A 26589-nucleotide genomic window follows, 5' to 3' on the forward strand; every position below is an offset into this window, starting at 1 on the left:
CTTATGCAGTAAGAACTACGCAACATCACCTCTGGTTGTATTACTGCCAAAAATAAGGAAACAATCTGAGAAGCCAGAAATTGGAGCATTTTTTATGACAGTTGGCCTGGATTCTTTAAAAAGCCTCAGCAGAAGGGTGGCCAGGCTGCCAGGCGGCTGGGCACGATGGACCCAGCTGCTGGTCTAGCCCTTCCTTACGCCCAGGCTTAGACCCATCCCCAGTCACCTAAATGAATAAATGATTAAAAGTCACTGATAAGGCTGGGTGCGGTGGCTCACGCCTGTAATCCCAGCACTGTGGGAAGCCTAGGCCGGCAGATCACTTGAGGTCAGGAGTTTGAAGCCAGCCTGGCCAACATAATGAAACCCCATCTCTACTAAAAAAAAAATATATATATACAAAAATTAGCCACATGTGGTGGTGCACACCTGTAATCCCAGCTACTCAGAAGGCTGAGGCAGGGGAATCACTTGAACCTGGGAGGCAGAGGTTACAATGAGCCAAGATCATGCCACTGCACTCCCAGCCTGGGCAACAGAGCAAGACTCCAACTCCAAAAAAAAAAAAATGACTGATATGAGCCAGTCATGGTGGCTCAAGCCTGTAATCCCTGTACTTTAGGAGGCTGAGGCAGGCGGATGGCTTGAGCTCAGGAGTTCGAGACCAGCCTGGGCAACATAGTGAAACCCCATCTCTACAAAAAATACAAAAAGTAGCTGGGCACAGTGTTGCACACCTGTTGTCCCAGCTACTCAGCTGACTGAGGTGGGAGGATGGCTTGAGCCGAGGAGGTGGAAATTACAGTGAGCCAAGCTCACGCCACTGCACTTCAGCCTGGGCAACAGAGCCAGACCCTGCCTCAAAAACAAATCACTGATATGAGAAACAAGAACAAAGGCAAGGGGACTGTACTAGCTTAAGAGACTAAAGTCACAAAAATGAAATGTGTGAACTTGATTGCATCCTGAATTTTTTTCAAAGAATATTAAAGAAATTTTGGGAACAAATAGAGAAAATTTATATGAACTATGTTTTAGATATTGTTGAATTACTGTTTATTCTCTTGAGTGTAACAATGGTATTTTGGTTATACAAGATCATGACCCTTTTCTTAGGAGAGTCAGCGAAGTATTTAGGGGCAAAGTCAAGATGTCTGCAAACTTACATCTCAATAGTTCCGCCAGCCGCGGTGGCTAATGCCTGTAATCCCAGCACTCTGGGAGGCCGAGGCGGGTGGATCACGAGGGCAGGAGATCAAGACCATCCTGGCTAACATGGTGATACCCTGTCTGTACTAAAAATACAAAAAATTAGCCGGGTGTGGTGGTGGGTGCCTGTAATCCCAGCTACTTGGGAGGCTGAGGCAGGAGAATGGCGTGAACCCGGAAGGTGGAGCTTGCAGTGAGCCGAGATCACGCCACTGCACTCCAGCCTGGGTGACAGAGTGAGACTCCGTCTCAAAAAAAAAAAAAAAGTTCCACAGAAAACAGAGATAAACAAATGCAGCAAAATATCAACTTTCGGTGAAGCCACATGAAAGATACACAGATGTTAATGGTAATATTCTTTTCATTTTCCTATAGGTTTCAACATTTTCCAAATAAAAGATTAATAATTAACTAATACAATGTGAGAGTCTGAAGCATCTGACGAAATCATCTAGCCAGGTTCGTGGCTCACACCTGTAATCTCAGAACTTTGGGAGGTTGAGGCAGGAGGATCGCTTGAGCCCAGGAGTTTGAGACCAGCTTGGGCAACAAAGTGAGACACTCCACTCTACAAAAAATAAAAAATTAGCCAGGCACAGTGGCATGCACCTGTAGTCCCAGCTACTCAGCAGACGGAGGCAGGAGGATCCCTTGAGCCCAACAGTTCAAGATTACAATGAGCTGTGATTGTGCCACTGCACTCCAGCCTGGGTTACAGAGCAAGACCCTGTCTCGAGGGGGAGGAAAAAAAAAAAATCATCTAGTTCAACTCCTCACTTTACAAATGGGGAAATGAGGCCCAGGAGAGGAAGAGATGTATCTGAGGGCACTTAGTTACTGAAGGAGCCATAGTTAACTATTAACTATTCTCCTTATTGCTGTCACTTGTAGTGACATTAACTATTAACTATTCTCCCTACTGCTGTCACTTGTAGTGGGACGCGGGTGGCAGTGTGTGGAGGAAGGAGCCTAAGAGATGGATTTTGGGAGGGAGGACTCTCTGGACTCATGGTAGGAAGGAGATGCCCCTCAACAGGGGCACATTGTGGGTCACTGCCACAGCTGAGACGGGAGGAGATTCTGGCCTGAAACACTGGCAGAACTGAGAGACCCAAGGCTCCATCAGCTCAACAACTTTTTGCTCTTTAAATTCTCTTCTTGGCCGGTCGCGGTGGCTCACACCTGTAATCCCAACACTTTGGGAGGCCGAGGCAGCCAGATCACCTGAGGTCGGGAGTTTGAGACCATCCTGGCCAACATGGTAAAACCCTGTCTCTACTAAAAATAAAAAAATTAGCCTGGTATGGTGGCACGTGCCTGTAGTCCCAGCTACTCGGGAGGCTGAGGCAGGAGAATCGCTTGAACCCGGGAGGCAGAGGTTGCAGTGAGCTGAGATCATGCCACTGCACTCCTGCCTGGGCAGCAGAGCGAGGCTCTGACTCAAAAAAAATAAATAAAAATAAATGAGTAAAAACAAATTGTCTTCTTTATTTTCTTCCTCTATTCTCTCCACTGTCTTTCAATGTTTCTATTTTATTGTCACTTGATCAGTTTGCTTTCTCCATCAAGAACATGACATCAGGAAAATAATACAAATGTTGGAACTTCACAAACCTGATTTCAACCCTGCCCTGCCCACTAGCTGTATAAGTTGAAATGTCACTTAACCCTGCTAAGTCTTGGTTTCTACACCTTTGAAAAGTTACTACTTCCTACTTTGAAAAGATGTGTCATTCACTGAGTCAATGTGTTCATTCTTAAATGTTTATTCATCTTTTGCCAAGTGCCAAGCACAGTGTGGGCACCAGACCAATAAAAACACTTATGTGTGTTCCAGGTGCTTTACATTAGTTGACTCATGTTACTATCAGCATTTCACAGATGGGGAAACTGAGGCATGGAGGGATTCAGCATCTTGCTTCCAAAGGTAGTAAGTAGCAGCCTGTGCCTGGAGACCAAGCCCTTACTCTATGCCAGTGGTCTGCAACCTTTTTGGCACCAGGGAACGGTTTCCTGGAAGACAATTTTTCCACAGACTGGGGTTGGGTGGGGGGAGTTTCAGGATGATTCAAGCGCATTGCATTTATCGTACACTTTATTTCTATTATTATTACATTGCAATACATAACAAGTATACAACTCACCATAATGTAGAATCAGTGGGAGCCCTGAGCTTGTTTTCCTGCAACTAGACGGTCCCATCTGAGGGTGACGGGGAACAGTGACAGATCAGCAGGCGCCGGATTCTCATAAGCAGCAACCTACATCCCTCGCGTGGGCAGTTCACAATAGGGTTCGCACTCCTATGAGAATCTAATGCCACCGCTGATCTAACAGGTGGTGGAGCTCAGGCAGTACCGGAAGCAATGGGAAGCGGCTGTAAAAACAGATGAAGCTTAGCTTGCTGGCCCGCTGCTCACTTCCTGCTGTGCAGCCTGGTTCCTAACAGGCCACAGACCGACACTGATCTGTGGCCCAGGGCTTGGGGACCCCTGCTCTATGCCATACATGAGGAAGAAAATAAAGTCCACGCCTTCCTGAGACTTTCCTTCCAAACGTGAAATCTGGAAGACTCTGGGACAGTTTGTGATAGATAAATGATTCCTCTTCCCTTCCCCCAATTCCACGGCTAAAAGGGAGAATCACAAAATAAAACAGGAGAGAGGTGATCTGAGAGCTACCCCATTTCAACTCCTTCCCTCTTTTACTCTTAATAAGGAAACCAAGAGCAGTGAGCACTTGTTCTGTCACAGGTGCACTCACTCACCTTAATCCATAGGTCAGTGATTCTCAAACTTGAACAAGCTTCAGAATCACCTACAGGGCTCCTGAAAATAGTTTGCCTAGTCATTCCCAGAATTCCTGATTCAGGAGGTCTAGGGTGAAGCCCGAGAATTTGCATTTCTGACAAGTTCCCAGGTGATGCTGAGGCCGCCACTGCTGCTGGTGCTGCCCCAGGTACCACACATGAGAACCACTGTCGCAGAACAACTCCACAAAACAGGTTATTTTTGTTCCCATTTTACAGATAAGGAAACTGAGCATCAGGAAGGGTAGGTTTCTTACCAGAAAGAAGCTACACCACTAGACTGCCAGGCAGGATTTGAACCCAGATCTGCCTGACTCTAAAGCCCATGCTGCTTCCACAACACTGAAGTTAAGAGACCTAACATTCTAGGCCCAGCGCGGTGGGTCATGCCTGTAATCCCAGCACTTTGGGAGGCCGAGGCAGGTGATCACCTGAGGTCAGGAGTTCGAGACCAGCGTGGCTAACATGGTGAAACCCCACCTGGCTACAAAAATTAGCCAGGCATGGTGGCAGGCACCTGTAATCCGAGCTACTCAGGAGGCTGAGGCAGGAGAATCGCTTGAATCCAGGAGGCGGAGGTTGCAGTAAGCTGAGATCGTGCCACTGTACTCCAGCCTGGGCAACAGAGTGAGACACCATCTCCAAAAAAAAAAAAAGTCTAGGATTTCTCCATTACCATTACATGTCTGTTTACTTTTTTTTTACTTTTTTTTTTTTTTTTTTTTGAGACAGGGTCTCTGTTGCCCAGGTTGGAGTGCAATCATGGTTCACTGCAGCCTTGACCTCCCAGGCTCAAGAGATCCTCCTGACTCAGCCTCCCAAGTAGCTGGGACTAGAGGTACAGCACTGTGCCCAGCTAATTTTTTCTATTTTTTGTACAGATGAGGTCTCGCTATGTCTGCCTCGGCCTCCCAAAGTGCTGGGATTACAGGCATGAACCACCACACCCAGCCCTACTGTATTTTAGAACTTCTGTTCTTGAAAAGCAAAGTCAAGTTCCCTGTAAGTGCATAATATATTCTTATTTTCAATGAGAACAGAAGATGGTTTTTAAAAGCTATTTTTAAGTGTCCCTATTTGTCCAGTAATTCTTCTAGAAATCTATGAGAATAATTCAAAATATAGCCCAAAACACAAAGGCATTAAGTGTTCAGCAGAACACTGAGAATCTAAATAACCATATCAATATAAAGAGATTGGTTAGGCCGTGCAGCGTGCTCATGCCTGTAATCCCGGCACTTTAGGAGGCCGAGGCGGGCAGATTACCTGAGGTCAGGAGCTCGAGACCAGCCTGGCCAACATGGTGAAACCCCGTCTCTAGTAAAAATACAAAAATTAGCCAGGCATGATGGCATGTGCCTGTAGTCCCAGCTACTCAGGGGGCTGAAGCAGGAGAACTGCTTGAACCCAGGAGGTGGAGGTTGCAGTGAGCCGAGATCACGCTATTGTACTCCAGCCTGGGTGACAGAGCGAGACTCCATCTCAAAGAAAACAAACAAAATAAATAAATAAAAATAAAGAGACTGGTTAAATAAATTATTGTATATCCAAATGATGAAATATTATGAAGCCACTGAAAATTATTTATTTAGAATGTTTGAAACATCAAAGTATTTATGATACAATACTAAATAAGGAAGAGCACAGAACTAAATTCAGTAAGTACTCAATGTTTATAAAAATATTGAAAAAAGACTGAAAGGAAATAAGCTAGACTAACAATAGTTCCCTGCTTCTAATAATTTTCAATACATTCCACCCTTTCTACTACAATGAGCTTTCTTAGTCCAAAAAAAAAAAAAAATGCACTGTTTGTTGACTAAATACTTTCAAGACTCTTTTACAGTTAGTCAATTCCTGAAAAGCCAGGAAAATCAAAACTGTGAATTTTAAGGCTAATATTTAATTCCAGATTACATTTCCCCTGACCCTAGAATATACATTTTTAAAGTTAAAAAAAAGGAAAAAAACTCAAATGATAATTATTATAAATACATAGAAAAAAAGGCTATAAAAATGACTAGAAATATGACAACAGGGATTAATTTTGGTTGGTGGAATTATATGGCTTTTAAGTCTTAACAGTGTTTATTACATTTTCTACAATGAACATCTATCACTTTTGTAATTTAAAAAAAGTATTTGCTACCTTTCTTTTTAAGAGACAACCATCAAGCAAATTATATCACATCTATACGATGGAATATTAATAGACATTTTTTAAAAGTTGTAGAATATTTAATATGAAAAAAGGTCTGATATATTATTAGCTGACCATACTATAAAACAGTATGTTCAGAATGATCACATCATTTTGTTTAAAAATAAACAAAATACCCATGTATACACAGAAAACACCTTGGCAGGAAACAGACCAAAATATTAATGGTGTTTTATTCTAGGTAGTAGGATTAGAGATTATTTTAATTTTCTTATTTTTGCTTCTGTTTTGGTCAATTTTTCTCTACCGAATATGAATTACTTTTCCAATATGCAAAAAAAAAAAAAAAAAGTTTTAAAAAAAATCTAGGTTAAACAAAAAGTTACCTTGTTAAACAAAAAAGAGACAAAGAGAAGCAGGGGCATCTTACTGAAAGAACTTCCTTTACAAAGATTTCCAGCTCCACTCCAGCTCTAATGTTTAAATCCATAAACTACTTGTCTTCCAACATCACCAGGTCAGTAAGCATCGACGCTTCCTGCTGTTCCAGACTTAGCCATGCTGGAGGAAGACATGAAATCCAGCAGCAGAGGCCACCCCTCAGGACCGGGTGCGGTGGCTCACCCCTTTAAACAAGACCCTGGTGGGGAAAAAAAAATCTAACCACCGTCTAAAGCTATGGAACTGATTACAAGTAAATATAATTTACAATCATTTGATTTAGAAAATGCACTATTTACTTTGCAAATAACACACTACCTACAGAATTATACTCTCAGACTTGGCAGAGACCTCTGAGATCATCTGAAGACAATTTCCAAGACACCATCTTTAGGATGCTTTGTAAATATTGACTGGAAACAGTAACAGAAATGTCACGCCAGAGAATCTTAAGTAAACAGTTCAAAAGCCTGGCTTCCTGTTTATACAATTGTAAGTCACCTTATTGCTAGCTACAAGGTTATTCAGCATTCTGATTTAATCTAAGAATTTCTTGATTTTATGCATAATAAAAGGGACTACAAAGAACAGCTGAAAAGCCAGAAGACAAAGAAGGAACAAAAATAAACAATGACGTGTATTCCAACCCAAACAATGAGAAATCTATGCAACTAGACTATCAGTTCAATCTATTTCCAGGTCGCTATCCTCACTGTGACAGGTGGCAGAGTTACGCACAGATGTCAGCACCAAGACTTCCTTTTCTGGGAGTAATCCAAATTCCTGGAGAAAAGCTTCAAGGTCCACAGCAAAGAAATCATCCCCCAGCTGGTCAGTAACACGAACAAAATTGCCTATCAATTCACCCCCCTTATAGATCAGCAGGGCAGGAAGGGCATTCCTGGTGAACCGACTGCTGGCGCCAATAACTGAGCTCTTCACCCTGCAGAACTTGACAGCTGGGTACTCTGCGGCAAGGCAGACCATGCAACCATTCATGGCTTCGGTCCCTGGAATGCCATCCTCATAAATATGAACCATGATGACAATGCTTTTCTGTTCTTTATCAATCATGTCTAAAAACCCTTCTCCACTGGAGATCTCAAAAACCTGCTTGAATTGGGGCCCCTTGTGAAGCTGCTGCCGCATCTCTTCCATTCGCTGCTTCCGGTACTGCTGCAGAAACTCTTCATCATCTTGGTCCTCATTCATCATGGCAAACTCCTTCAGAGTCATCTGCAGGCGGACCAGCAAGTGAGCATAAATATGAAAACTGAACACTCGTGATAACAGTTAATATGGGCTGGGCGCAGTGGCTCACGCCTGTAATCCTAGCACTTTGGGAGGCTGAGACGAGCGGATCACTTGAGGTCAGGAGTTCAAGACCAGCCTGGCCAACATGGCAAAACCCCATCTCTCCTTAAAAAAAAAAATACAAAAAGTTAGGAGGGCATGGTGGTGTGCACCTGTGGTCCCAGCTACTCGGGAGGCTGAGGCACAACAAGAATCACTTGAACCCGGGAGGCGGAGGTTGCAGTGAGCCAAGATCACACCACTGCACTCCAGCCTGGGCCACAGGGCGATACCCTGTCTCCAAAAAAATAAAAAACAATAAAACAGTTAACATGTACTACATGCTGATAATATATAAGGCACCATGCTAAGTACTTTACATGCATTATATCTCACTGAATTCCATAACTCCATCGGGAAGGGACTTTTAATAGCCCCACTTTATAAATGAGGTTCCAAAACTTGACATTATTTGAACAAGTTCACCCAGTAAGCATAAGACTAGGACTCAAACTAGATTTTAAAAACCCATGTTTTTAACTACAATATCACATTTCCTCTCAATCCAAATAGGCAGCATCATATAATCTCACTTACGAGCTTGTTTCTTTTTGTCAGTCTTGACAATATTTTATCTGGTTTTTTTTTTTTTGGAAAGATAACAAGACATTATAGAATTTTAGAAAAAACTCTCATAACCCCTGCCCCACACCATCCCCAAACACACACACACACACACACACAGTCATATGGACTCTAAAAATTATTTTTATTACCAGTCATACTAAAATAGTTTTGCTTATATAGCAGCAGCTGTGGGTGTACCAATTAAGCTATAACCTGCTTTTGAGACTTAGCACGATTATAAGTATTTCCTCATATTTCCAAATATTTTTATGAAATTATATATAATGTGTCACTTTGCTTAACCACTTCCCTAATTCTGCCAGACAGTTTCCAGTTCTATTCTATTGCAGATAAATCAGCAGGACAGGAACAGCCTCTCTCAAGACTGATCCATGTGATGATACGATGTTGCCTCATTCTGGCCTCTCACCTCAGTATCAGGAAGCAGCTGTGAGCAGCAGGCACAATGCCCAAGAGACAGCTTAAGCTACAAAAGCATCTTCCCCCTGCCCCGGTGCAGCAAGACATCCCCGCTCCTCTCATAAAACCTAACTCTGCCTAATGTTGCATAGATTAGGGAACAGGGAGTGGGAGATCACACTAGATCAGAACACGTTGTTACTGTATCATAACCAGCAACATTCTGAGTTCACCATTTTACTTATTGCCAATTTTCCTCCCATCTCGCAGCCCTCCACTACAACTCAGTCTACCAGAGTGGCTTCTTCTGACCCATTGAAGTCTTTAGCTAAGTGTAATGTCCTAAAATCAGCCTCCTGGTCAAGGTGAATGATTCCCAGCTTAATCCTCTTTTCTGCTCCCTGATCCTGTGTGGTATTTTAGCTTTGGGCCATAACTAAATGATCTCAGGCACTCACAGACATTCGTCCACAGTCAGAGGGCATCTAGGGAAATAGTGAATCCCTTTTAATACTGATAGGATAAGAGGCCATCAGGGGCCAGGCACTACGGCTCATGCCTGTAATCCTAGCACTTTGGGAGGCTACGGTGGGAGGGTCACTTGAGCTCAGGAGTTCCGAGACCAGCCTGGGCAACATAGACCCTGTCTCTATTTAAAAAAAAAAAAAAGGCCATCAGGGACCTACTTCCAAATATCTTCCAGAGTATCTGTTTGCTTATTATAATGCCTCCTTAGAATAAATTCTCATGAATAGGCTTCAGATGAGACAGCAACATCATGGAAGAAACAGGAGTATTTGGGTTAGAACCCTAGTACCTACTACAATTTACCAGTTGCATTGCCCTGAACAAGCCTCTAATGCCCTCTAAGCAATGCTTCCATTATCTGTAAGAAGGGGATAATACCACCACCCTAAGAGGGTTATTTCTGGCCCAAGATAAAACCTCAATAAAAGAAGGGAAACCAAAATTTACTGAGCACTTTCAATGGGCCAGACACTGTGATGGGCATATTAACCACACAGCCCTGTACGGGGAGGATACATCATTTAACCATTGAAACACCAGGTTCAGAAGGGAAGAGACTTTCCCACAGTCACTAGTAGCAGAACTGAGATTGAAAGCTGGGTGGGTTTGAGTTTTGACAGGGCTCTATGATTTCTCCTGCACTACACAACTTCTTGGAGGTCAAATCAAGCATCCTCCACCTCTTGAATCACTCACCCAGCTCTAGCAGCCACAGCAGACTCTAAGAAAAGCCTGGGTACTGCTAATTACCTTCCCACTGATCTTCTCCTGGATGTCTTTCTGTTTCTGTTGCTCCTCCTCTTCATCCAGATGCGACCTGCAAGTCATTGACAGCTTCTTGATCAGCCTTTCCATCTCCCGGCACTGCTCCTCCCTCTGCTCTGTCTCCAACTGCTTGAAGCGACGCCAGTCATTGATCACACCTTTTGGGCCTGAGTAGGGTGAACACGGATGTGACCAAGGAGAATAGGCAGGCAGTTATTGACCAGCTCACATCTGTAGGTAGGAGTTCACATCTGCCTGAAGCTTGCTCCATCTACTGCACAATTATCATAGGGACTCTGTGCACTCTGCCACAGGGCAAAGTGGCCTATACACAATGATGTGCCCTGCAACAGTCTGCAACAAGGGCCAAGCTAATGCCCAACATTAGGAGATGAGTTTAAAAAATTATGATCTACCTACTCAAAGGAAAATAAAGCAACTCTAAGAGTAAAGCAGCTCTGTGTTTCCTGCCATTAAAGATATTCCAAATATATTAGGTTATTACAAAAGCAAAATGTAGAATATCATGGTATAATCCTCTAGTTTCTATAAAAAAAGACCTGTATGTATATATATAATTTATGTACATAGATATGCATACATGTTTGTGTATACACTTGTGTGTTCATAGAAAAAGAGCTTGCAGGATATGTAAACTGTTAACAGTGGTTGTCTCCAGGTAGTAGGATCTAAGGGGCTGGTGAGAGAGATCTTTTACTTTTTTCTTTCTGTACTTCTATATTATCTGAATTTTTTTTTTTTTTTTTTTTTTTTGATATTGAGTCTTGCTCTGTGGCCCAGGCTGGGGTGCAATGGCGCAATCTCGGCTCACTGCAACCTCCACCTCCCAGGTTCAAGCAATCCCCCGCCTCAGCTTCCCGAGCAGCTGGGACTACAGGCATGCACCACCATGCCCAGCTAATATTTGCATTTTTAGTAGACACGGGGTTTCACCATGTTGGCCAGGATGGTCTCCAACTCCTGACCTCAGGTGATCCGCCTGCCTTGGCCTCCCAAAGTGCTGGGATGATGGGCATGAGCCACCGCGCCTGGCCTCTGAATTTTTTATAACAATTTTTTTATAACAAGATTGTAATACAACCTGTTCTGTTATTCAAGCTACCCTTAACCCGTCAAGCCCTGTGCTGCCGAAGGACTTTTATGTCCTTGCCCCTTGCTATGTGACTGTGGTACCTCCTGTGGGATTAGTACATATATCCCCAGCCCATTGAGGCTGGGCTTGACTATGTGACTTGCTGGCCAATGGGATTGTGAGCAAATATGAAGTATGCCATGTCTGAGCAAAACAAAAAGTATGCCATGTATGAGCCATTCCATGTTTCCAACAGCTCCTCTCTTGCTCTCTATGCTTTGCCATGAAAACGGTGTGTCCTAAATAGAGGGACACAGCCAAACTGAGGCTGTTACTCCTTCAGCCTAGCTCCTAGATGAAAGAAACGTAAGCAGGGCTGCCATTGACCTACAGGCTGCATGTAACGTGAATGAGAAATAAACCTTTGTTGTCATAAGCCACTAAAGCTTTGGAGTCTTTTGGTATCACAGAAAAAAAGTATACAAATCTATATGAAGACAACTTTAAAATGCTCCCAAAAAATACTTGAAAGACTTGAATAAATGGAAAAGCAATACCATGTTCCTGAACAGACATACTCAACATCACAAAAGTGCCAATGATCCCTAAATTAATCTATATATTTAATGCATTCCCAATGAAAATACATGAACACACATATGTGTCCGGCTCCTAAATTTCCTTTGGAAAAAATAAAGCAAAAGTTAATTGAAGAGGGTCTAGCCTTACCAAATACTAAAATATAACACTACAATAATTAAAAACAGTATGACACAGCCCAGTAAAAGACAAATCAATGGAAGAGACTACATAGTACAGCTAAAGACCCAACATAAACAGAGAAATTCAGTACATAATAAAAGTGACATCTCAAGATAATAAAGATGGCTTATTCACTAAGCGGTACTGAAACAACTGAGTAGCAATCTAAAAAAAATTAAACTGGAGCCCTACTGCACCCTGCATCAAAATGAATTCCACATGAATCAATATTTAAGTGTAAAAAATGAAATCACAAAAATACTAATGAAAAGTATAGGAGAACCTTTTTTTTTTTTTGGAGACAGAGTCTCACTCTGTTGCCCAGGCTGGAGTGCAGTGACATGATCTTGGCTTACTGCAACCTCTGCCTCCGGGGTTCAAGCAATTCTCCTTCCTCAGCCTCCTGAGTAGCTGGGCCTACAGGCGTGTGCCCCCACACCTGGCTAACTTTTTGTATTTTAGTAGAGATGGGATTTCACTGTGTTGCCCAGGCTGGTCTCGAACTCCTGAGCTCAGGCAGTCCACCTGCCTCGACCTCCCAAAGTGCTAGGATTACAGGTGTGAGCCACTGTGCCCAACCAGGAGAACCTTTTTATACAGCAAAGTGAGGCCCTTTATAAAGTAGGGTGAAGAAACGCCTTTTAAGTAAAGAGCAAAATTAAGAAACTATAACATACTTTTAAGTAAATAAAAATAAAATTTTTCATCTAGGAAAAGAACATAAAGTCAAAAGACAACAACAAACTGAAAGAAGTATTTACAACTCACATCACAGATTAATTTCCTTTATAGCTCCCCAAGAAGAAAAAAACCACCTAATTTTTTAAATGAGCAAAGGATATAAAAATCTCTCTTAAAATTATGAAAAGAAGTTTAGGTTCCCTCTTAAAGATAAATATGGGCCCAGTGCATTTGTTCATGCCCATGGGAGGCTGAGGCAGATGATCGCTTGAGGCCAGCAGTGTGAGGCCAGCCTGGGCAACAAAGTGAGACCCCATCTCTACAAAAAATAAAAAAATAAATTAGCTGGGCACAGTGGCAAGCACCTGTGGTCCCAGCTACATGTGGTCCCAGCTTTTTAAGAGAGGAACCTCATGAAGCTGAGGCAGAAGGATCATTTGAGCTCAGGAAGTTGAGGCTGCAGTGAGCCATTATGGCACCAAGGCACTCCAGCCTGAGCAACAAGGTGAGAACTTGTCTTAAAAAACAAAGCAAAACAAAAAAACAAAACAAAAAAAAGGCGGTGGGGGCGGAAATAAACCTACAATGAATTACTACAATAGCAAAGATCAAGGAGTTTCATAACACAGTAGGAGGACAAGTGTACAGAGAAACACAGATTGCTGATTAAACTATAAATTACTGCCACCTCAACTCAACTGATAGCAATTTGACAATATTAAAATGTACAAGTGTAAATATGCCATTTTTAGGAATTTGCACTACCCATATACTCATACTTGTGATTTATGGGATATCAAACTGTTAATACAAGATGCAGGATTCAAATCCAGGCCAGTCTGTGTTCATTACCATGCTGCTATGCAGATACATTTGTATTGTGCACTAAAAGGCTAGAAGCACACATAATGAAAAGACTAGGTTATCTCTGAAAGTGGGGACCAGAGTTAAAAGTGATCAGGAGACTTCTAATTACTATGTATTTAATGTAAATTTTTTAAGCCTGTTCCCAGAGCCCAGGGTTTCTCAGCACCTGTGTTAACTGAGATGCCTTCGCCTGCCAGCTCAGCCTCTGCAGGCACAGAACTGCTGGCTGGGGCACCTCTGCCTCGGTCCTTGTCCTCGTGGTCACTGTCCTCATCCTCACTGCTGCTGTAGTAGTACTGCAGTTTCTCCCCCAGCAACTTATCATCAAGGGTGGTCATGGTGCCTGGAAAAAGAAAGCATATCAGGTTCTTTGCTGATTTGAGCCAGACAGACATGAATCTGAAGCATAGGGGGCTCGCCTGTGCTGAGATCCTACAATTTCCAGGACACTAAAGTGATTATTTTCATAACCAGAATCTTAACAAATCCCTACCGTTACCCTGTGTGTTAGGGCTTATCACACTCTTTAACAGAAGGTAAAACTGAAGCTCAGATAAAGGAAGAGTCTTCACCAAGCTTAACAGTGAATGGTGGAGCTGGGACCAGACCCCAGGGATTCCTGACTCCAAGAGCCTGAAGTATAAATTACTCTAGTCTGAGTTAAGTGTACAAGCCACCTGCACTGGCTTGGAGGAATCTACTGACTAGTGGTTTTATCTGTGCTTTTAGTTTTCCCACCAGCTAAGACTGCTGCCTAATTGAAAAATTGGGTAAGTATCCTCAGGAAAAACTCCAAAAAGAGGTATCAAGAGTACAATGCTGAGTCACTATTTGTCTAGGCAATCACTCTCCGTCACCAGCCTTCAACCTCCCAGACAACACCCTGAGGGCTTGGACGGATGGTCTCTGAAACCTTACCTATTCTGACAGGTTAAAAGAAGGGCCCACAGAAAGATTTTAATAACTCCCAAGGGTTTAAAGGACTGTGATGGCCGGGCTCGCGCCGGTAATCCCAGCACTTAGGGAGGCCGAGGTGGGAGGATCACTTGAGACCAGGAATTCGAGACCAGCCTGGCTAACATGGTAAAACTCTGTCTCTACTAGTAAAAAAAAAAAAAAAAAAGCCAGGTGTGGTGGCGGGCGTCTGTTTTCCCAGCTACTCAGGAGGCTGAGGCACGAGAATCTCTTGAACCCAGGAGGCGGAGTTTGCAGTGAGCCGAGATCACGCCACTGCACTCCAGCCTGGGAGACAGAGGGAGACTCTGTCTCAAAAAAAATAATAATAATAAAAACTAAAAAAATAAAGGACCAGGCTTCTGCATCAGAAGCAGCCAAGGGCATTCTGATGAAAAGATGCAGCTTAGCCCCCAGAGGCCTGCTTGAGAATTCAGCAGGAATGCGGCTGCCTTAAAGACTTATCACCGGGCCTATCATACTCCATTTACAAAGTGACTCTCTCCCACGGGGCAAGGAGTTCTTGAAAGTAGGGACCTCTAGTCACTACCTCCATCCCCAACGCCCAGCACAATGCCGCTGCACAATTTGCTAAACCCACAGCCTGGGTCAACGGGAGAATCGGAGGACTCCAGCAGTCAGATGCAAAGGAGACAGGGATCATGGGGAGACAGGTGGAGGTGACAGGAAGGAACAAAACCAAACTTAAGGGACTAGGAGGTACCAGGAATGGGCCAAGCGGGGGGCACAGCGGCGGCGGAGAGGAGGGAAGGAGTTGCGCTCCAGAAGGAGGGACCGCTGCGGGGAGGAGACGAGGGCGGGGCCCGTGGAGACGCTAGCAGAGGAGGCGGGGCCCCCGGAAGGGAAGCAGAGGGGTGTGTGGAGTTTTTGGGGGAAGCCTGGAAGGGCCCGGGGGAGGTGGGGCCAGAGGAGGAAAGGGGACAAGGAAGACGCGGAGGACTTGGGGGTCGAGACAGAGCGAAAAAGGAGCAGTTTTACCCAAGCTCACCAACCCCACTCCCTCCCGTAGTCCGCGGCCGCTGCCGCTTCCCGGTGGACCCCAATGCAGTTACCTGGCCTAGCTCGCTCCGGATCCCTTTGGGCCAGCAGCTCCGGGCGCCGGAAGGAATGGGGCACCGGAAAGAACGGAGCACTCACTTAAGAGAAAGAGCAGTGGGTCAGCGCCCTGAGCGCTAAAGAGAAAAGCCCCCGAAGCCCGACAGCGCGGACCAATGAGGCGGCCTTCCTGCGTCGTGGCGGACGCGCATTGTCCAATCAGAAGCCGCTACTCGCAGCTTAGGGACGGGGGAGAAGCTACGGGTCCTACCTTGGAACAAAACACCTCTACAACAACGCACTCCTAATTACTTTGTTTTGGTTTTAATCTGGACAACGAAAAAGTGAATTGTATGACCCAGCGTCAAGCAATAAGAAAAATGTATTCACAGGCCGGGCGCGGTGGCTCACGCCTGTAATGCCAGCACTTTAGGAGGCCGAGGCGGGCAGATCACTTAAGGTCAGGAGTTCAAGACCAGCCTGGCCAACACCTTGAAACCCCGTCTCTACTAAAAATAAAAAAATTAGCCGGGCGTGGTGGCCGACGCCTGTAATACAAGCTACTCGGGAGGCTGAGGCAGAAGAATCGCTTAAACCCAGGAGGCAGAAGTTGAAGTGGGCCGAGATCGTGCCACTGCACTCCAGCCTGGGCGACAGAGTGAGACTGTCTCGAAAAAAAAAAAAAAAGAAAGAAAGAAAGAAAAGAAAAATGTATTCACTTCCCTTCGAAGTTTCCGAAGCCATTCCAAATGTGTTTTTCATTGGTTCTTCATCGCATCACGTCTATTAGGCGGAAAAGTGACTCAGAGACGTTCGGTAATTTGCACGAGAACACAAACCCCTCAAGTACAGGGCGTAGATTAAAATAATTTTTTTTTTTTTACGGAGTTTCGCTCTTGTTGCCCAGGCTGGAGTGCAGTGGCGCGATCTCGGCTCACTGCAACCTCCTCCTCCCGGGTTCAAGGGATTCTCCTGCCTCAGCCTCCAGAGTAGCTGGGATTACAGGCGCCCGCCAGCAGACCCGGCTAATTTTTTCTATTTTTAGTAGAGACGGGGTTTCACCATTTTAAAGCAGCGGCAGCCAGGAGTGGTGGTGCGCGCCTGTAGTCCCAGCTACGCAGGAGGCTGAGGCGGGAGGATCGCTCAGCCCAGGACTTGGAGGCCAGCCTGGGTGACACAGCAGGAACGTAATGTGAAATCCGGAATTGGCTCCTGGTATAGAAAAAGGACATGGCTCCAGGTGCAGTGGTTCACTCCTGTAATCCCAGCACTTTGGGAGGCCGAGGCAGGTGGGTCACCTGAGGTCAGGAGTTCGAGACCAGCCTAGCCAATATGGCAAAACCCCGTCTTTACTAAAAATACAAAAATTAGCAGGGCGTGGTGGTGCACGCTTGTAATCCCAGCTACTCGGAGGCTGAGGCAGGAGAATCGCTTGAACCCGGGAGGCGGAGGTTGCAGAGAGCTGAGATCACACCAGTGCACTCCAGCCTGGGGGTCAAGAGTGAGACTCCGTCACAAAAAAGAAAAATAAAAAGGACATGAATGGGACAACTGACGAAATTTGAATAAGGCCTATTTATTCATATTAGTAGTATTGTATCAATAGTTTTAATAATTATACTATGTAAGATGTTAACTTTTGGAGATTCTATTAGATGAAGAATCTAGGGAAACACTATCCTATTTTCGCAACTTTGTTTTCTTCTTCCAGGGTAAAGCCATACTATGATATTTTGCAACTTTTTTTTTCTTTTTCCTCAGGCATACTTTGTCGTCTGTTTTTGCAACTTTTTTAAAACCTAAAAAGATTTCAAATTCTGAGCCCTTGTTGAAGTATCCAATACACAACCGTGAAGTTGCTCACAGAAAGCTTTGGGTAAATTGAATCATAGAAAATATTCTAGAAAGATACACTGTTTAAAATAGGGCTCTTAATTTGGGGTAGGGGATCTTAATTTGTGGTTCTAGGACCACCTGAAATTGTCTACAAATTTCCGTACCTGCCTGTTTTTCAGAGAGGCTGTTTGCTGAGGCCCTCAGAGGAGTCAAAAAATACCACACACAAACACACACCCATTCAAGAACATTGTATTAGTAAGTCCGTTTTCATACTGCTATAAATAAATAACCCAGTGTCAGGCAATTCTTCATACTGCTATAAAGAACTGCCCGACACTGGGTTATTTATTTATTTAAGACGGAGTCTTGCTCTGTTGCCAAGGCTGGAGTGCAGTGGCGCAATTCTCGGCTCACTGCAACCTCCACCTCCCAGGTCACAGGCGCCGGCCACCACGCCCGGCTAATTTTTGTATTTTTCAGTAGAGACGGGGTTTCACCGTGTTAGCCAGGATGGTCTTGATCTCCTGACCTCGTGATCCACCCACCTCAGCCTCCCAAAGCGCTGGGATTACAGGCATGAGCCACCGCACCTGGCCATATTCAACCTTTTTTTAAAAAAGTAGAGATGGGGTCTTGCTATGTTGCCCACGTTGGTCTCAAATTCAGACCTTTTAATATATTCAGGCTCCTGGTTGTATAGATATGGTGATGTCTTTGTTGGGAATGTAGCTTGCATCTGTCAGGAATATGTGTAAATGAGTTAACTATCTAATAATATCCAGCAGAACCACTCATTTTTCCTGTTAGAAATGTGGAATGGGCCGCGCATGGTGGCTCACACCTGTAATCCCAGGACTTTGGGAGGCCGAGGTGGGCAGATGAGGTCAAGAGATCGGGACCATCCTGGCCAATATGGTGAAACCCCGTCTCTACTAAAAATACAAAAATTAGCTGGGCATGGTGGCACACGCCTGTAGTCTCAGCTACTCGGGAGGCTAAGGCAGGAGAATCGCTTGAACCCAGGAGGCGGAGATTGCAGTGAGCTGAGATTGTGCCACTGTACTCCAGCCTGACAACAGAGTAAGACTCCGTCTCAAAAAAAAAAAAAAGAAAAGAAAAGAAGAAGAAATGTGGAATGATGTGGATAATGAAGTTTCTGTTTAATGAGCATACCGTATGTAATTTATAGTTTTAAAGGTATTTTACCGCTACTGTAAGGTTTTTGTTGGGCTGTTTATCAGTAGAGTATATTAAAGGTATTTCCTAGTAGGGAAAACAACCCATGAGCTGTTTTGTGACAGCTAAAGCATTTATCTTTAAGCAAGGGAAACCTTAATCCAACCAGATTTATAGGCTATTTTTAAACATATTTAAAATTTTGAAGTAACTCAATGAAATTCATATATAAATGATTAAATAGGCCGGGCATGATGGCTTATGCCTGTAATCCCACCATTTTGGGAGGCTGAGGCGGGCAGATCATTTTAGGCCAGGAGTTCAAGACCAGCCTGGCCGACATGGTGAAACCCCATCTCTACTAAAGATACAAAAATTAGCCGGGCTGAGTGGAGCATGCCTGTAATCCCAGCTACTTGGGAGGCTGAGGCAGGAGAATCACCTGAACCCGGTAGAAGGAGGTTGCAGTGAGCTGAGATTGTGCCACTGCACTCCAGCCTGGGAGACAGAGTGAGACTCCATCTCCACACACACACAAAAATAATAAATAAATAAATAAATAAATAAATAAATAAATAAATAAATAAATTAAATAAATGATTAAATTCCTTGAAGCATGAGTTCCAAGGCTTGATCTACTCTTACAGTTTTTCCAAATCATAACAGAGGTAAAAGAAGATTTGGTCTTACATTGAGTTTCTCATGTTAAATTTTTTCTACCAATATTTTTGTAAATTTAGAACAAATTTGTCCTTGTTACTTTATTTTTTATATAAGAATTAAAGGTCCAGAGATGATTTTGAATGACACCAAACCGTATGAGGACTGTTTGAGATAAACAGCTTGTCCATCTGTCTTGTCTTTTCTTTCTTTTTCTTCATTTCCTTAATTCTTTTATTTTTCTTTTCCTTCCCTTCCTTCTCCCTTCCTTTCTCTTCCATTGTGCCTTTTCTGCCCCCTCTCCTCTTGTCCTTTCCCCTCACTTGTTTCTCTTTCTTTCTCTCTCACCCTAACTTACCTTCTCTGGTGGTGGTGGTGGTGTGTGTATGGTGGGGTGTTCCATTTGTTGCAACAGAATGTCTTTCTTGTTTAAAAATCAGATTAAACAACCTTTTTTTTTTTCTTTCTTTTTTGAGACGGAGTCTCGCTCTGTCACCCAGGCTGGAGTGTAATGGTGCGATCTCGGCTCACTGCAACCTCCGCCTCACAGTTTCAAACGATTCTCCTGCCTCAGCCTCCTGAGTAGCACGCGCTCCTGATTACAGGCACGTGCCACCACACCCGGCTAATTTTTGTATTTTCAGTAGAGACGGGGTTTCACCATGTTGGTCGGGCTGGTGTCGAACCCCTGACCACATGATCCGCCCACCTTGGCCTCCCAAAGTGCTGGGATTACAGGTGTGAGCCACACTGCACCCAGCCTAAACAACGTTTTTTTGTATTAATGAAGAGAAAACCAGTAAAGATAAGAACCACTTCCTTATATAATAGTCAGATACTCTCTGTCTCTCTCATTTGTTTTCAAATTTTAAACAAGTGGTATCTTGGCCGGTGCAGTGGCTCACCTATAAACCCAGCACTTTGGGAGGCTGAAGCAGGCAGATCACCTGAGGTCAGGAGTTTGAGATCAGCCTGGCCGGTGAAACCCTGTCTCTACTAAAAATATAAAAATTAGCCGGGCATGGTGGCATGCACCTGTAATCCCAGCTACTCGGAAGGCTGAGGAAAGAAAATTGCTTGAAGCCAGGAGGTGGAGGTTGCAGTGAGCTGAGATTGCACCACTCCAGCCTGGGTAATAGAGCGAGATTCCCTCTTAAAGAAAAAAAAAAAAAAAAAAAGTGGTATCTTTGATATGGCCTTTAATTTTAATTTTTTAAGTGAATTTTTTTTAGATGTCGGATTGTCTATAAGCAACAATTAAATTACTATCTTCCCCTTTTTTTCTTTTTAGAGACAGAGTCCCACTCTGTCACCCAGGGAGGAGTACAGTGGGATGACCATAGCTCACTGTGGCCTAACCTCTGGGGCTCAAGCCATCATTCCACTCAGCCTTCAAGTAGCTAGGACTATAAGCGTGAGCCACCATGCCTGGCCTTTTTTTTTTTTTTTTTTTTTGAGACAGAGTCTTGCTCTGTCGTCCAGGCTGGAGTGCAATGGCACGATCTCAGCCCACTGCAACCTCCACCTCCTGGGTTCAAGCGATTCTCCTGCCTCAGCCTCCTGAGTAGCTGGGACTTCAGGCACCCATCACCATGCCTGGCTAATTTTTGTATTTTTAGTAGGGGCAGGGTTTCACCAAGTTGGCCAGGCTGGTCCTGAACTCCTGACCTCAGGTGATTCACCCATCTTGGCATCTTGGCCTCCCAAAGTGCTGGGATTACAGGCATGAGTAACCGCACCAGCCCTTTTTTTTTTTTTAAAGTAGAGATGGGGTCTTGCTATGTTGTCCAGGTTAGTCTCAAATTCCTGGCCTCAAATGATCCTCCCACCTCAGTCTCCCAAAGTGCTGGGATTATAAGTGTGAGCCACTGCACCTAGCCTTAAATTTCTTTTTAAAAAAGTTTTGATTAAGAAATCAAAGAAAATCAGAAAAACCTCTGCTTTCATAGTTTTAGTAACAATACTTTTAGCAACTACCTTTTTCTTTAAATAGCCCACACCTTTAAAATATAAGGAGTAAAATCTCTTTTTAAGAAATGTTTGAGGCTAGGAGCGGTGGCTCATGCCTGTAATCCGAGCACTTTGGGAGGCTGAGGCTGGCGATTACCTGAGCTCAGGAGTTCGAGACCAGCCTGGACAACTTGGCAAAACCCCATTTCTACTAAAAATACAAAAGAAAATTAGCCAGGTGTGGTGGCACACACCTGTAATCCCAGCTACTCAGAAGGCTGAGGCAGGAGAATGGCTTGAACCCAGGAGGTGGATGTTAGAGGTTGCAGTGAGCCGAGATCATGCCACTGCACTCTAAGCGTAGGTGAAAAGAGTGAAACTCCATCTCAAAAAAAAAAGAGTTTTTCTTATTTATGTACATATATATTTTAATTTCTACAAGCCAATCAGAATGGAATACCATTAATTTTTTTTTTTTTTTTTTTTTTTGAGACGGAGTCTCGGTCTGTCGCCCAGGCTGGAGTGCAGTGGCGTGATCTCGGCTCACTGCAAGCTCTGCCTCCTAGGTTCATGCCATTCTCCTGCCTCAGCCTCCCAAATAGCTGAGACTACAGGTGCCCGCCACCACGCCCGGCTAATTTTTTATATTTTTAGTAGAGACGGGGTTTCACCATTTTAGCCAGAATGGTCTCGATCTCCTGACCTCGTGATCCACCCACCTCGGCCTCCCAAAGTGCTGGAATTACAGGCGTGAGCCACCGCGCCTGGCCCAGAATACCATTAAATTTTAAGAGACCTTATAATAATAGAATATAACCTTTACTTTGTTAATATGGTCAAGTACATAGATTGATTTTCAAATGCTAAAGCAACCTTGCATTCCTGAAATAAACACTATTTGGACTTGATGTATTATACCTGGTATACGTAGCTAGATTTACTAACATTTTAAGGATTTTTGTATCTATGTTCATGAGAGATATTAACCTATGATTTTCTTTTTTTGTAATGTCACTGTGTGGTTATGTTTATCTAATAAAATTAGTTGTAAGTTCCCTCTTCCACTTTCTGAAGTAGCTTCTGTAAAATTGGCATTATTTCTCCTTAAATATTTATTAATAATAGAATAAACCTGTGAAGCCATCTGGGCCTGGAGTTTTCTTTGTGGGAAGGTTTTTCATAATTAATTCAATTTCTTTGGTAGTTATAGGGCTATGACAGGCAGCTTCTAAAATCGCTCCTATGCTAATGATCAATTTATTGCCCCTCTGCTCCCAATTCGCCCTTGAATATATGCTCTTCAATAATGGATAGAATTCAGTGAAGCATTTCTCCTTTGCAGTGAGCACAGTGATGAGCCTTCTCAGTAGAGGGCACTGGAGGGGCATTGCAGGAGGAGGGGCTCTCCTACTGTTTCCCACAGTTTCGTGGTAGGTCAGTGATGTGGATGTAACGACATCCAGGGGAGCTCTTTCCCAGCCATGTGTCCAGCACATATGGTCCCTTGGTGACATTGCAACCTCAGTCTAGACCAGCAACAATTTTCCTGTGGCCCTCACAATGTGAAAATTAGCTTTCTGAAGGCTTTCCTGTCCCCTACCAGTTTCCTGTCCCCCACCAGCCAACTCTCTCTGCAGGCTCCTGTGTACCTCTCCTGCTGCCTGGAGAGTAGCTTTCTGTCTGCCAGTAACTAGTTCCAGCCTGGGCCAACTAGCGGACCTCTGGGCTGAACTATACCTTCTCCGAGGTGTGACCCTCAGCCTTGAGAAAAGGACCCCTTTCCAAGTGTGTGTTTCCTTAGGTACTCTCCCTAACCTATAGAATACTATATGGAATTTACTTTTAGCTGGTAGTCATTTATTAGCATTTAATGATTCTTTATATTAAGCTTTACCCCATATAACGTACTGTGTAGTTTCTACCTCCTGATTGGACACAGACTGATACTACTCCCAAAGTTCCCCGCCTCCTGGTATTCATGCCCCGTGTAATCCCTTTCCTTTGCTTCTAAGGGTTAGAATACCACAAAAGTAATGGGATGTTGCTTCAAAAATTTGGTTATAAACGATTGTGACGTCTTTTTAGCACACTCTCTCTCTCTCTCTCTCTCCGTTGCCTATCTTGCTTGCTGCTTGGATGAGCCACTCTACCATATTGTGAGCTGCACTACAGAGAGGCTCATGTGGCCAGAAACTAACAGTAGATGTATTAGTCCTTTCTTGTGATGCTATAAAGAAATAACTGAGATGGCCGGGCACGGTGGCTCATGGCTGTAATCCCAGCACTTTGGGAGGCCGAGGCGGGTGGATCACGAGGTCAGGAGATCGAGGCCATCCTGGCCAACATGGTGAAACCCCGTCTCTACTAAAAATACAAAAATTAGCTGGGCATGGTGGTGGGCGCCTATAGTCCCAGCTACTCAGGAGGCTAACGCGTAAGAATCACTTGAACCCGGGAGGCGGAGGTTGCAGTGAGCCAAGATAATGCCACTGTACTCCAGCCTGGCAACAGAGCAAGACTGTCTCAAAAAAAAGAAGAAAAAAAAAACAAAACCTGAGACTGGTATTTCTGCGTAAAGAAATACCGATACTGATAAAGAAAAGAGGTTTAATTTGGCTCACAGTTCCGCAGGTTGTACAGGCATGGCACCAATAATCTGCTTAGCTCCTGGTGAGGGCCTGAGGAAGCTTACAATCATGACAGAAAGCAAAGAGGAGCCAGCATATCACGTGGTGAGAGCAGAAGCAAGGTAGGGGTAGGGGAGGTGTCACCCTCTTTTAAACAACCAGATCTAGCATGAACTGAGCAAGAACTCATCACCAAGGGGATGGCACTAAGCCATTTATGAGGGATCCATCCCCATGATCCAATACATCCCACCAGGCCCCACCTCCAACACAAGTTCACATTTCAACATGAGATTTGGAGGGGACAAATATCCAAATCATATCATTCCTCCCTTGGCACCCATCCCCCACATCTCATGTCCTCCTCACATTGCAAAATACAATAATCCCTTCTCATTAATCCCCCAAAGTCTTAACTCATTCCAACATCAAATCAAAAGTCCTAAGTCTTCTCTGAGACTCACCTTCTTTCACCTATGAACCTGTAAAATCAAAACCAGTTATTTACTTCCAATAAACAATGGTGGTACAGGCATCGGGTAAACATTCCCATTCCAAAAGGGAGAAACTGACCAAAATAAAGGGGCTACAGGCCCTATGCAAGTCTGAAACTCAGCAGGGCAAATATTAAATCTTACAATTCCAAAATAATCCTTGAGCCTGGGCAACATCGTGAAACCTGTCTCTACAGAAAATTAAAAAAACAAAATTAGCCAGGCATGGTGGTATGCACCTGTAGTCCCAGCTACTCAGGAGGCTGAGGTGGGAGGATCACTTTAGCCCAAGAGGTCAAGGCTGCAGTGAGCCATGATTGCACCACTGCCCTAGGCAACAGAGTGAGACCCTGTCTAAAACACACATATGGTCAGCAAAGCCTGACTCCTGTCCTCTCTCTCTCCTCCCCAGACAGCATAAGCTTCACCACTCGCTCCACCTTCTCCACCAACTACCAGTCCCTGGGCTTCCAACCGCCCAGCTACGGTGCCTGGCCAGTCAGCAGAAAGGCCAGCTGGCAGCGGGAGCTCTGGTTTCTGGATCTCCGTGTCCTGCTTCACCAGCTTCTGGGGTGGCTTGGGGTCCGGGTTCTGGCCACAGCGATGGCCAGGGGTCTGGCAGGAATGGGAAGCATCCAGAACGAGAAGGAGCCCATGCAAAGCTGAACGGCCACCTGGCCCCCTACCTGGACAGAGTGAGGAGCCTGGAGACTGAGAACCAGAGGCTGGAGAGCAAAATCTGAGAGCATCTGGAGAAGAAGGGACCTCAGGCCAGAGACTGGGGCCATTACTTCAAGATCATCGGGGGCCTGAGGGCTCAGATCTTCACAAATACTGTGGACAATGCCAGCATCATTCTGCAGATCGACAATGCCCGTCTTGCTGCTGGTTACTTTAGAGTCAAGTATGAGACAGAGCTGGCCATGCACCAGTCTGTGAAGAGTTACATCCATGGGCTCCACAAGGTCACTGATGACACCAGTGTCACTCAGCTGCAGCTGGAGACAGAGATCGAGGCTCTCAAGGAGGAGCTGCTCTTCATGAAGAACCACAAAGAGAAAGTAAAAGGCCTACAAGCCCAGGTTGCAGCTCTGGGTTGACTATGGAGGTAGATGCCCCCAAATCTCTGGACCTCACCAAGATCATGGCAGACATCTGGGCCCAATACAGTGAACTGCCTCAGAAGAACCAAAAGGAGCTAGACAAGTAGTGGTCCCAGCAGATTGAGGAGAGCACCACAGTGGTCATGATGCCATCCACCGAGGTCGGAGCTGTTGAGATGACGCTCATGGAGCTAAGATGTACAGTCCAGTCCTTGGAGATCAACCTGGACTCAATAAGAAATCTGAAGGCCACGTGGGAGACCAGCCTGAGGGAGGTGGAGGCCCACTATGCCCTGCAGATGGAGCAGCTCAACGGGATCCTGCTGCACCTGGAGTCAGAGCTGGCACAGGGTATAGGCGCAGTGCCAGGCCCAGGAGTACGAAGCCCTGCTGAACATCAAGGTCAAGCTGGAGGCTGAGATTGCCACCTACTGCCGCCTGCTGGAAGATGGCAAGGACTTCAATCTTGGTGACGCCTTGGACAGCAGGAATTCCATGCAAAACATCCAAAAGACTACCACCCCCCAGATTGTGGATGGCAAAGTGGTGTCTGAGACCAACGACACCAAAATTCTGAGACATTAAGCCAGCAGAAGCAGGGTACTCTTTGGGGAGCAGGAGGGCAATAAAAAGTTCAGAGGTCAAAAAATACACACACACACACACACACACACACACACACACACAAATCCTTGACTCCATGTCTTGCATCCTGGACACACTGGTGCAAGATGTGGGCTCCCAAGGCCTTGACTAGCTTCACCCCTGTGGCTTTGCAGGGCGCAGTCCCTGTGGCTACTCCCCTACCAGCTGGAGATGGGCACCTGTGACTTTTCCAGGCTCAGGATGCAAGTTGCAGGTAGCTCTACCATTCTCAGGTCTAGAGAACGGCAGTCACTTCCCATGGCTCCACAAGACAGTGACCCAGTGGGTACTCTGTGTGGGGCCTCCAACCTCACATTTCCCCTTGGCATTGACCTAGTGAGTAACTCTTTGGGGACTCTGCCCTGCAGATGGTTTCTGTCTGGGCACCTAGGCTTTTCCATAAATCCTCTGAAATCTAGGGGGAAGCTG

General features: G+C 44.8%; 1 protein-coding gene and 1 pseudogene across 2 annotated transcripts; one reads left to right on the forward strand and one right to left on the reverse strand.

Moving 5' to 3' along the window:
• Positions 1 to 5578: 5578 nt before the first annotated feature.
• On the reverse strand, positions 5579 to 15820 carry PDCL (phosducin like). 2 transcript variants are annotated; one of them, XM_063713871.1, is made up of 4 exons: positions 15335 to 15439; positions 13823 to 13999; positions 10239 to 10420; positions 5579 to 7856 (listed from the first exon to the last, which is right to left on the reverse strand). In XM_063713871.1, exons 2-4 carry the CDS (start codon positions 13992 to 13994, stop codon positions 7305 to 7307), a joined length of 906 nt encoding a protein of 301 aa, XP_063569941.1. In that variant the 5' UTR covers positions 13995 to 13999; positions 15335 to 15439; the 3' UTR covers positions 5579 to 7304.
• Positions 15340 to 26100, forward strand: LOC129047768 (keratin, type I cytoskeletal 18-like; annotated as a pseudogene).
• Positions 26101 to 26589: the final 489 nt, after the last annotated feature.

This window comes from Pongo abelii, chromosome 13 (genome assembly GCF_028885655.2).
Source record: "Pongo abelii isolate AG06213 chromosome 13, NHGRI_mPonAbe1-v2.0_pri, whole genome shotgun sequence".
Taxonomy (NCBI): domain Eukaryota; kingdom Metazoa; phylum Chordata; class Mammalia; order Primates; family Hominidae; genus Pongo; species Pongo abelii.